Here is a 12,806-nt window from a genome sequence, read left to right as displayed (position 1 = left end):
GTCTGCTAGGATGTAAATCACTATTCCCAGAGCCACACAAAGGCTTCAGAAAAACAAATTTCTGAAATAGCAACCGCTCTTAGGCAGCCCTTTTAAATCCCATTGGGGACCAGTGCTGGGAATACAGTGCCTGGCACCTAGGGGTGGAGGTTGAGTACCTGCAGGTAAGCAGGACTTGGGAGATGGGGCAAAGGAAAGAGAGCCAAGGCAAGGATTAGGAGGGAGTGGACTGGGTAAAAGCGCAGAGTGTCAGAGGCCTCTGTGGAAGCCCGCAGCATTAACCGGTACTGATGAACAGGGTACTGGCTCCCAGGCAGAACAGAGAGATGGGGCGGGGCCAGTGGAGAGGGCAGGAACAACGCACAGGGCAGGGCTCTGGTAGGACTGAGAGGGCGTGGTTTGCAAGAAGCAGGGTGCAACTTAGCAGAGGGACTGTCTCTGCCGTCAGCACCAGGCCATGTTTGTCACTGAGGGCTCCCTGGTGGCCGCCATCTGGGCAGCGCTCCATCCTAGGACTCTGCTGCTGGCTGCTGTCACTTTCCTGCTCCTGACCAACTTCTTAATAAACAGGCGCCCCAAGAACTGCCCTCCAGGGCCCTGGCGCCTGCCCTTTGTGGGAAACTTGCTCCAGTTGGATTTGGAACAGTTGCATCTGGCAGTTCAGCAGGTGAGAAAGAGTGAGGGTGTCTGGCTATGCCAAGACCCAATCCGGAGCACTGGGGGCGGGAGGATCTGGCTGTAGGCTGATGTTGGTTGCAGACTAACCCAGCCAGTAGAACTAGTTTCTAATCTGTGCCCTCACTTATGACACATGATGCTTTGTTGCCAAAAAAATTGCTTTTAATATCTTTCTATAAAAGATTTCCGTTGTTACCCCATTATGATCTGACAAACACACTATGTATAATTTCATTTCTCTTAAGTATGTTAAGTAGATGGATAACAGAATAGCTCACCTTGATAAATAAGCAGATTATGGGTTTCTTGCGCCCATTAGGAACACACACACACACACACACACACACACACACACACACACACAATCTCACTGCCCAATCTTTTAAGAATTCAGGCTAATAACCTTCTTATTTACTCCTTATGGGAAAGTTAATTCATTTTCTCTCTGAGTGACACTGTTTTGTTCTTTCTTAAGTCTAAGAACTTTGATATAGTGGAATCTTTCCCAGGCTGCTCTTCATTGCTCGGTGTCTAGTCTCACTAACCCTTGGAATGAAATTTCTTTTTCTTCTAAACATTCCCTCTGCTGATCCTTCTTTCTTTACACTACATTTACAGATCTCATTCCTACTATTGATGTCCTGTCCTATTGCTTTCCTTAAATATTTTATCTCGTATTTTAATCCATTGTTCTATTTTTTTCTATTATTAGTCCCAGTTTTAATCCTTTGAGACTAGCTTATATTTAATTTTTATATATTAAAAATTTTGTATATGAATAATTTACTCTCATGTATGTCTGTACATTGCATATGTGCCTAGTGCCCATGGAGGCCAGAAGAGGTGTTTGATCCCCTGTAATGGGAGCAACAGGCCATTGTAAGCAATCATGTGGGTGCTGGGAATAGAACCCAGATCATCTGGAAGAGCAACTTTCCTCTTTACTGATCCATTACTCCAGCCATACCCTATCTTTCTATACTCTTTTAAAATTATTTTTTATTGACTTAATATTTCATAATGAAAAACATGCCCTGTCTTATGACTTATCCTAAAACATCATTTCAGTCATTTAATCCACATGAAACAATTGAAGACAGAACTGACACATTTGAGAATCATAAAGACTAGAAATTCAGAGGCCGATTGACTTGCTGATCTTTACTTGGTTGATACCAATATAAAACTTACTACTATAATTCTACTAGAATTATACGTAACCAAAGAGCTGATAAAAATGGAAAAAGGCACCAGGCAGTGGTGGCACACACCTTTAAACCCAGCACTCAGAAGGCAGATCTCTGTGAGTTTGAGGCCAGTCTAATCTACAGAACCAGAACTAGTTCCAGGATAACTAGAGCTGTTACACAGAGAAACCCTGTCTCAAAAATCCAAAAAAGAAAGAAAAAAGAAAAAAAGAAAGGAAAAGAAAAATGTAAAAAGTTATTTACCTCAGAACTTAGTCTCTGGATCCTTCTCAAGTTCAAGTTCAGCTACAAAATTTAGGTGGTACACACTGCCAGAGAGAAGTAATTAAGCTTAAACCAAATTTTCAGTTGTTTCCAGAACTCCTTTATTGGGAATTCAAAATGAAATTAGAAATTTACTGGATAGGCATGCATCCAATACTGATAGCTCTTAAAGTAAAATACATTCACTTATTGGTTTTGCGCTTATGACCAAGATAGGGTAGACTAATTGAGGCTGAATGAAATCATTAAGGCTTATGGATAAATAACAAAGGGATGACAGAGTCTAGGCTGTCCTCAATGTGGGTGCAAGATTCTCAGATGAGCCCAAATCATGACATATGTTTTGACACTGTTTCCAAGGGTTCAGCTCTTGCTCTCAAAGTTAAGGCTAGGGTGACAGTGCATAGAGATGGAGCAGAAGACCACAGATAACCTGAAGGAATTGAACCCTTCTGTTTGACACTACTGTTGCAGCTAGACAAGAGTTAGAGCTTGGCTCTACATAATTTTGACTCGAGAACACAGGTGGAAGGAGCTTTGATATTGATCTCATAGCGTCATCCAAACCAATGTTTTCTACATTAGGCCTGCCAAGGAACTCTCCTTCTCTCCTAAACAACCTCCTTGTTTTCGTGGCTGCTCCTTAAGCTACCTTCCACTAAACTCTAAGGCCCTATGGACATCTCTACATTAACGTGTTTGCCTACAATCTGATATATGAGATTACTCCACCTACAATTTATTTGCCTTTTCAGAGTGGTGAAGAAAATCCTAGCTACAGTAGAACAGTTATCCATAACTAAGTAAAGCACAAAGCATACTGAATCCCCGCTCAGTTTGTCTGGCTGTCTGGGATCAGTAGGCTCTTGTCCTGACTCTCACCATGCATTTGTATCTGCAAACCTTTGAACACGGAGCTCATTCATTTGTCGGAGATGCAGTGGGTGGCTGGGTGCTTGGAACTAAACAATGCTTCTCATAGTGCAACTCTCACTATACACCACAGAACTCTTTGAGTAGGGATTTTTTTTTACTATTTCATAACTGGGAGGTCTGAGACTTGGAAGACCGCACTTGCCCCAGGAACCCAGTCAGTTAACCATAAAGCCTATATGCTTCCATCACTCCAGATTTGCAGAGATGCCTCCACTCCTTTATTGCATTTTTCATATCTACTAATGATTAAACCGAGAATATTCCCTTTCCTACACTGATACTGTAATTTTCATTCAGACTTCCATGCTTCCTACAACAGACTTTTACATAGACAACTTGAACTCTCTGAGGAGCAATGACTTGAATTTCCTGCCTTCACTAGATTCCAGGTTAGAGCCCTTGCTTTTTAAAAACACTTCCAGAGAAACAATGATGCTCACTCAGTGCATATTGGTGAATGCATGAATGAAAGTATAAGAAGACATTTCAGACTCTGAAGTGAATCGGAGTTTGGTGAAGCGAAGATAAAGAAAAAAGTGCTAAACATTCCTTTTATATCGAAGTACCTTTTCCACACAGGTGCATGGGCTGCCCTCAGTGTTAGTCTCATTATTTTACACACGTACATCTCGTGTCTAGTAGCTGTGTGAAGATGGCATTATCCTCTAATTAAAAGACATTTGGTTTTCTAAAACGTCCAAGCAAGCTGTAAAAAAACATGGACAGACCTTCCTCAGGCCTTGTCAGGTCACAAGATTCTTTTACTTTTTTAAAAATAAATTCTATGTTTTTATTTTTTTAAAAAAGAAAACAAACTGTCTTTTTCCATTATACATACAAATTTAGGCTCCCAATCCCTCCCTCCTCCCATTCCCTCCACTAGCCTCCCAACCCACCGCCCACTCCTCAGAGAGGGTAGGGCACATTGCTTTGGGGAAGAACCAAGATCCTTCCTACTATATCAAGGCTGAGCAAGGTATCCATCCCAAAGAGAATAGGTTCCCAAAAAGTCAGTACAAGTAGTAGGAATAAATCCTGGTGCCACTGCCAGGGGCCCCTCAGTCTGCCCCAGTCATGCAACTGTCAATCACATTCAGAGGGACTAGTTTAGTCCTATGATTGTGCCATCCCTGTCCAGCTGGTGTTCCTGGTAGCTACCTGGTTAGCTCAGGTAGACTGTTTCAGTGGGTGTATCCACTATGATCTTGGCTTCTTTGCTCATATTCTTATTCCTCCCACTCTTCAACTGGACTTTGGCAGCTCAGCCCAGTGCCCCACTGTGGGTTTCTGCTTCTGTTTATATCAGTTTATGGATTAAGGTTCTATAGTGATATTTAAGATATTCACCAGTCTGATTACAGGGCAAGGCCAGTTAGGGCGCCCTCTCATCTGTGGCTTAGGGTTTTGGCTGGGGTCATTATTGTGGATTCCTGGGAACTTCTCTAGAGTTAGGTTTCTTGCTAACCCCATAATGGCTCCTTCAATATTACATATCTCTTTCCTTGCTCTCATCTCTGTCTTTCCTCCAACTCAACTATCCCATTCCCTCAAGTTCCTCTTGTCCCTCCACTTCTCCCACCCTTTTCCCTTTTCACCCTCCCTTCTCCCCACCACACCTATGTTCCCAGTTTTGTCAGGTAATCTTGTCTATTTTGACTTTCCAGGTGGATGGATGGATATATATATATATATATATATATATATATATATATATATATTAGAGTTCACCTTGTTACTTAGCTTCTCTAGGATCATGAACTATATGCTCAGCATCCTTTGTTTATAGCTAGCATCCACTTATGAGTGAGTACATACCATATTCATCTTTTTGAGTATTCATCACTCAGGATGGTATTTTCTAGTTCCATCCAATTGCATGCAAAATTCAAGATGTCCTCCAGTTATATCTAGGCTGATCAAAGATTACATCCAAGGAGAATGGGTTCCCAAAAAATCCTGTAGAAGCAATAGGGATAAATCCTGGTGCCACTGCCAGTGTCCCTTCAGTTTGCCCCAGCCATACAACTGTCACCCACATTCAGAAGGTCTAGTTTGGTGCTGTGCTGGTTCCTCCCTGTCCAGCTGGAGTTGGTAAGCTTCCATTGTCTTGGGTAAACTGTTTCAGTGGGTGTCTACATCATGGACTTGACTTCTTTACTCATATTCTTTCTTTTTCCACTCTTCAACTGGACATTTGAAGCTCAGCCCAGTGCTCTGCTGTGGGTCTCTGCCTCTGCTTCCATCAGTTGCTGGATGAAGGTTCTATGGTGACATTTAAGATATTCATCGATTTGACTAAAGGACAAGGCCAGTTCAGGAACTCTCTCCTTCATTGCTTAGGATCTTAGCTGTGGTCATTTCTGGGAATTTCTCTAGTGTCAGGTTTCTTGCTAGTCAATCAAAAAATATTTCTTTCCTTGTTCTCATCTCTGTCCTTCCTTCATCTCAACTATCCCATTCTCTCTAGTTCTCTTCCTTCCTTTCCCTTTCCCCTTCTTTCCCCTTTCTGCCCTCCCTTTCCCCCTACCCCCATGCTCCCAATTTTGTCAGGTGATTTTGTCTATTTCAAATTTCCAGGGGGCTCTATATATGTTTTTCTTGGGGTTCATCTTGTTACTTAGCTTCTCTAGGGTAGTGGACTATAGGCTCATTATCCTTTGCTTTATAGATAGTATCCACTTATGAGTGAGTACATACCATGCTCATCTTTCTGGGTCTGGCTTACCTCACTCTGGAATTTTTTCTAGTTCCATTTACATGCAAATTTCAAGATGTTGTTGTTTTATTACCTCTGAGTAGTACTCCATTTTGTAAATATACCATAATTTTTTTATCCATTCTTCAGTTGAGGGGCATCTAGGTTGTTTCTAGGTTCTAGCTATTCCAGATAATGCTGCTATGAACATGGTTAAATTTTCTTTGGTATGACTGAGCATGCTACATTACCGAAAGTATTTATCAGCTTTAGGAGATCCCTGGTAGAGTTTTGGGGGTCACTTATGTATACTATCATATCATCGGCAAATAATCAAAATTTGACTTGTTCTTTTCCAATTTGAACCCCCTCATCTCCTTTTGTTGTGTTATTGCTCTACCCAGAATGTCAAGAACTAGGTTGAATAGATATGGAGAGAGTAAACAGCCTTATCTTGTTTCTAATTTTAGTGGAATCGCTTTGCATTTTTTCCATTTAATTTGGTATTGGCTGTTGGCTTGCTGTATGTTGTTTTTATATTTTTAGATATATTCCTTGTATCACTGAAGTCTCAAATTCCTTTATCATAAATGGGTGCTGTATTTTGTCAAATGTTTTTTCAGCATCTAATGAGATGATTATGTGCTTTTTCCTTTCAGTTTATTTATATGGTGGGTTACAACAATACATTTTCATATGGTGAACCATCCCTGCATCTCTGGGATGAAGCCAAATCTATCATGGGTGATGATTTATTTTTGCATCTATGTTTATGAGTTGAATTGTTCTGTAGTTCTCTTTCTTGGTTGAGTCTTTGTGTGGTTTTGATATCAGGGTAGCTGCAGCCTCATGAAAAGAGTTTGGCAATGTCCCTTCTCTTTATATTATAAGGAACTCTTTGAGGAGTATAGATATTAGGTCTCCTTTGATGTTCTAGTAGAATTATGCACTGAAACCATTTTGGTCCTGGGCTTTTTTTTATGAGGCTTTTGATGATAACTTCTATTTCCTTGCAATTTATATGTCTATTTAAATTATTCACCTGACCTTGATTTAATTTTGGTATGTGGTACCTCTCCATAAAATTGTCCATTTCTTTTACCTTTTTTAATTTTGTGAAGTACAGTTATTTATAGTATAACCTAATGATTCTCTGGATCTCCTCAGTGTCTGTTGATACATCCCCCCTTTCAGATCTGATTTTGTTAATTTGGATGTTTTCTCTCTGCCTTTTGATTAGTTTGGATAAGTGTTTGTCTATCTTGTTGATTTTAACAAAGAACCAATTCTTTGTTTCATTGATTCTTTGTATTTTCTTTGTTTCTATCTTATTGATTTCAGCCCTCAATTTGATTATTTCCTGTTGTTTACTCCTCCAGGGTGAGTCTGCTTCTTTTTGTTCCAGAGCTTTCAGATGTGCTGTTGAGTCACTACTGTGAGATTTCTCCACTTTCTTTATGTAGGAACTTTATGCTTTGATCTTTCCTCTTAGGACTGCATTCATAATGTTCCAATCTCCTTCATTTTGTTCAATTCTAAGAAGTCTTTAAATTATTCCTTTATTTCTTCTTTGACCCAAGGTTGGTTCAACTGAACACTGTTCAATTTCCATGAGTTTGTAGGCTTTCTGTAATTAGTGTTATTGTTAAATATTAAATTTAAACCATGATGATTCAATAACAAGGTGTTATTCCTACTTTTTTGTATCTGTTGAGGTTTTGCTTTGTTACCGAATATGTGGGAAATTTTATAGAAGGTTCCATGAAGTTCTGAGAAGAAAGTATATTGCTTGTGTTTGGGCGGAATATTCTGTAGATGTCTGTTAAGTTCATTTGAGTCATGACATCTGTTAGTTCTTTTTCTGTTAAGTTTCTGTCCAGTTGACCTGTCCATTGTAGAGAGTAGAGTGTTGAAATCTCCTACTATTAGTGTGTGAGGTTTGACATGTGATTTAAGCTTTAGTAATGTTTGTTTTACATATGTGGGTGTTCTTGTATTTGGATCACAGATATTCAGGACTGAGACTTCATCTTGATGGATCATTTCTGTTATGAGAGTAATGTGTCCTTCTCCATCTCTTCTGATTGATTTTAGTTTGAAGTCTATTTTGTTAGATATTAGGATAGCTACACCTGCTTGTTTTTTAGGTCCATTAGATTGGAAAAATCATTTCCTAACCATTTATTCTGAGGTAATGTCTGTTTTTGTGGTTGAGGTGTGCTTCCTGTACACAGCAGAAGAACGAATCATGCTTTTATATCTATTCTCTTAGCTTGTATTTTGTATAGGTGAATTGTGTCCATTGATATTAAGAGATATTAATTACCAGCGATTGTTAATTCCTGTAGTTTTTTGATGGTAGTGTTTGTGCATTTCCCTTTTGGGGTTTGCTGGTATGATGTTATGTGTTGCCTGTGTTTTTTGTGTGCAGTTAGCTTCCTTGAGTTGGAGTTTTTCTTCTAGTACTTTCTGTAAGGCTGGATTTGTGAGTAGGTATTGTTTAAATCTGGTTTTGTCATGGAATATCTTGTTTTCTCTGTCAATGTTAATTGAAAGCTTTGCTGGGTATAGTAATCTGTGCTAGCATCCATGGTCTCTTAGTGTCTGCAGCACATCTGTCCAGGACCTTCTGACTTTCATGGTTTCCTTTGAGAAGTCAGGTGTAATTCTGATAGGCCTGACTTTATATGTTATTTAAGATTTTTCCTTTGTAGCTCTTAATATTCTTTCTTTATTCTGTATGTTTTTCATTTTGATTATTATATGGTGAAGGGACTGGGTTTTTTTGTCCAGTCTATTTGGTGTTCTGTAAGCATCTTGTACATTCATAGGGATATCCTTTTTTAGGTTAGGAATGATTTTTTTCTATGATTTTGTTGAATATATTTTCTGCACCTTTGATTTGGAGTTATCCTCCTTCTTCTATCCCCATTATTCTAAGGGTTGTTTTTTCATGGTGTCCAAGATTTCCTGGATGTTTTGTATTAAGAATTTGTTGGATTTAATGTTTTCTTTGACTAAGGAATCTATTTCCGCTAGAGTATCTTCAACACCCACTATCTCTTGTATTCTGTTTATTATGCTTGCCTCTATAGTTGCTGTTTGTTTATCCAGCTTTTCCATATCCAAAATTCCCTCAGTTTGTGTTTTCTTTATTGCCTCTATATCAGTCTTCAAGTGTTGAACTGTTTGCCTCATCTTTGAGATATTTTTTTGACTTTTCCTTCATTTCTTTAAGGAAATATTTCATTTCCTCTTTAAAGGTCTCCTTCATCCTCATAAAGTGATTTTTAAAATCTTTTTTTCTGCTGCTTTTGGGTTAGGATCATCAAGTCGTTGGGTCCTATGACCACTGGGTACCGTGTTGCTTTTTAGGTTGTTGAATGAACTCTAGCATTAGTGCCTACTCATCTCTTCCTCCAATTGGTGCAGGCAGTATGTTTGCCTCTTGATCCAATCCTTGTAGTAGCTGTCTGTGTCTTTAGGAACTGTTATTGATCTGCCCTGTACTGTTGTTCCTGGTGTCTCAGGGAACCACTGAGGTCTCTCTTGGCCTACTCTCTTGACCCACTCTCTTTGCCTGCTCTCTTGGTTTACTCTCTTGGTCCTCTATGATAGTTGCAGCTTGTGTTTCTGAGTTCCACTGAGGTCGCATGGGATAGGGAGGTTTGGGAGTGGAGTAGAACTTGTAGCTTACAGGGTCCCATCAATGAGATGGGGATGTTTGTTGTAGTAAGGACAGCGGGGATGTGTCCTCAGCACCCGGCCGCCCACATGGCTAGCTTATGCCCCGAAATAATTACACGGAAACTGTGTTCTTTTAAACACCGCTTGGCCCATTATATCTAGCCTTTTCTTGGCTAACCCTCTCACCTGGACTAGCCCATTTCTAATAATCTGTGTAGCCCACGAGCTGGCTTACCAGGAATGATCTGTGTCTGCCTGGAGTGGAAGAATCATGGCGACTCCCTGACTCAGCTTCTTTCTCCCAGCCTTCTGTTCTGTTTACTCCTCTCACCTATGTTTTAACCTATGAGGGCCAAGCAGTTTCTTTATTGCTTAACCAATGAAATCAACAGATTGATATATGACACTCCCACATCAGATGTTGGAGCAACCTACCTGAAGGAAGCTTGCCTATTGGCTGGCTAGAGAAGCTGAAGCAAGTGGTGAAGGGCTCTGGAGTTTTGCCATGGTATAAGGACCTAGAAAGTGAGGTGTCCCACCAGGTGGGTGTTCTCTCACCTTTTGGTCCTGTCTGTGAATTTGCAGCCTATGTTTCAGAGTTCCACTGAGGTTACAGAGGGAGGGGGAATAGGAGGGTTTGGAGACAGAGTCAAGACCTTGCATATTATTTGACACATCCATACTTTTACATTCCTTTTAGTAGTACATTATAAATGCTCATTCAGTTCATAATGTGCTTTATCAATGATTTTAATAGAGTAAATCCGAGTTATAATTGAATTTGAATTTAGTTCAGAGGAGGAGAAAACCTTTTCAGAAACCAAAGATCAGTGAGTCCTTCAATTCACAGTCACATAGAGACCTCTCAACATGAGTCCCATTAGACACACACGTCTGCCATCCCTGACACAGACACACTTGACCATGACTATTGAAATGTTTTTCAGTTTGTGAAGAAGTACGGAGACCTAATTAGCCTGGATTTTGGTAATATCCCTTCAGTGGTCATAACTGGACTACCCTTAATCAAAGAAGCTTTCACTCACATGGAACAAAACTTTTTGAAACGCCCCATTACACCTCTCAGAAAACGTGTCTTTAATGACAATGGTAAGTTTAACTGGCAACACTATTAACTGTAGAGGGTATTTAAAAAAAACACATGAATTTTGATAGAGGATGGGACACATATTAAGAGAGATTCCTGAAAGAGTTTTGGAAAGAGTGGAAAAGGAATATGATCAACTGATATTGCACATGTATAAATTTTTTAAAAAGTGCATATAACATTGTTTCTAGTGCAGTATAAGGTGTTTTATGATGTGATGAAGGTGCCTCTATATCTGTAATTTTACAACATTCCTATAAACCAAACCCTTCATGAAATGTTATCTTCAAAGTCAGCTAGATGTAGTATATCCTAGATGAAAGCAACCATCAGAGGACTTGCACTGTATCCTGTAAGACAGACTTGGAGAACCCACGTGTCCTGCAGACTAACTCTAGATGCATGGATAGGTAAGGACAGCTCCTTCCCCAGTCAGACAGGCTGAGCCCTCACTTCTGTTTTTCCACTCCAGTTCTCTGCCCTAGGAAAATGGGTGTGAGTGAGCTTCCTCCTGCTATTGCTCTTTTTGCTTAAGACTCCTTAAACTACATCACTGAAGCCATGGCCACACAGGAATCTCTAGTGTTCCAGACAGTGTGAGAATAGACTTGCATGAGTATGCAAAGTGATCATTAAATCAAGTTATGTGTTTGAAAGTTGAGGTGGGCGGTCCTTGGAATTCCCACAGGTCAGGGAACCCTGATGGCTCTTCAAGCTGATGAGGGAGAGGGATTTAATCAGGGGAGGGGGAGGGAAATGGGAGGTGGTGGCGGGGAGGAGACAGAAATCCTCAATAAATAAATAAATTTAAAAAAAATAAAATAAAACCAACTCTTTGAAAAAAAAAAGAAAGTTAAAAACAGACTTCTTCTCCATTTCAAATTGCTCCTGGAAAAGATCAACCACTAATGGCATGACTTTGACTACATTGTCTGCTAGGAGAAGCAGAGTCATCGGCCTAATTGATTAATACTAATCAGAATAGATAAAATCATTCTTCTATAACACATAATTCATCTAACAAGAAAGTCTGAATCACTTAACTATACTGATTAAAATCTTATCATGCTACCATAATAAAGCATTTATCAAAGACATCCAAGTTGTCCTAGGATTCAGGAAAAGCTTTTGAAATAATGGCATTCATTGAATGGTATAAAAAAAGTACTCAAAGAGATGGAATATCCTTGAAGGCACAATACAGCAGGGATCTTGTAAAACTGCAAGGATCCAGTGTGGCAAGTATAGTATTTGAAGGATATATTTAAGTGTACATAAAAATATTGAGGTTGATAAGAAAGAGCCCAGCTCTTGGTTTTCATCATAACAACAGGAGAAGCTCTTAAATGGTTTTGGTTAGGAGGAAAAGATCAAATACTGCACATTTTGAGACATATTTAGGATGCCAGGTAGAGAAGAGAAGAATGATAGCAAAGAAATCATCACTGTAATTATAAAAGGAGTTAGAACAGTCAATATGGCAAAAAATGACAGCAGGTTAGAGTGGGATGGTGGCATTAAAGCCATACGGACTGAAGTCATTCAGGAGAGAAACCATCATGGCATATATCTTAGCTGCAGGGAAATGGGTTCTCAGGAGACTGCAGGAGCTGTGAGTGAGGCGGGGAGAACAATGGCAAAAGACAAGGTGACTTGTGGTAGTGACTTCTATTTGGGAACTTCAGACATGTAATAACAACTTCTGTCATACATGTACTGAGTGTAAATTTCTGTAGCTGGCAACATTTATAGTAACATGCATGATCCAGGAGTATTTTCCTCCTGGGACATGTAAAACTACAGTCTGACTATCAGAAGAGGTTATTTAAATGATAGGGATTCAGTGGATATTCTGAGACAAAATTTGCTGTAAGAGGGTGTTATTAGAATTTGTCTTTAAAAAACTTCAATGTTTTGAAATTTGATAGTTAAAATAAAACAAAAAAGTCATAGGAAATTTCTGTCAAAGAATTGGGAAGGAAATCTGTAACTGAATGATCCAGCATAGAAGGGGAAGTTTCAGAAAATAAATGATTGAGTTAATGAAAGAACACACGGAGAAGAAAACCAGAACTTTAAATGTTTAAAGAGTTGAACGTTGTTCTGAAAGATAAGATATAGACAGGAGTGTGGCCTTGTATGTGCACTGAGACATGGTGGATGCTAACCCCAGCAGCATGTTCCTCTTCTCCCACACCCGTGTGTGTGTGTGTGTGTGTGTGTGTGTGTG

The 12,806-nt window shown here is 39.6% G+C and overlaps 1 protein-coding gene across 1 annotated transcript in view; it reads left to right on the top strand.

Annotated features, from left to right (window-relative positions):
• The first annotated feature begins 414 nt into the window (after positions 1–414).
• Positions 415–12,806, top strand: part of LOC101984466 (cytochrome P450 2J3-like) — a 30,049-nt gene continuing 17,657 nt past the window's right edge. The window contains exons 1-2 of the mRNA XM_005353618.3: positions 415–667; positions 10,416–10,578. Coding sequence (XP_005353675.1) covers positions 458–667; positions 10,416–10,578 — 373 coding nt within the window. The 5' untranslated portion in view covers positions 415–457. The remainder of the gene's footprint in view (positions 668–10,415; positions 10,579–12,806) is intronic.

The sequence above is a fragment of the Microtus ochrogaster genome, chromosome 10 (genome assembly GCF_000317375.1).
Source record: "Microtus ochrogaster isolate Prairie Vole_2 chromosome 10, MicOch1.0, whole genome shotgun sequence".
In the NCBI taxonomy this organism is placed as follows: domain Eukaryota; kingdom Metazoa; phylum Chordata; class Mammalia; order Rodentia; family Cricetidae; genus Microtus; species Microtus ochrogaster.
The sequence above is the reverse complement of the archived record's forward strand: the minus strand, read 5'-3'. Positions and strand labels throughout refer to the sequence as shown.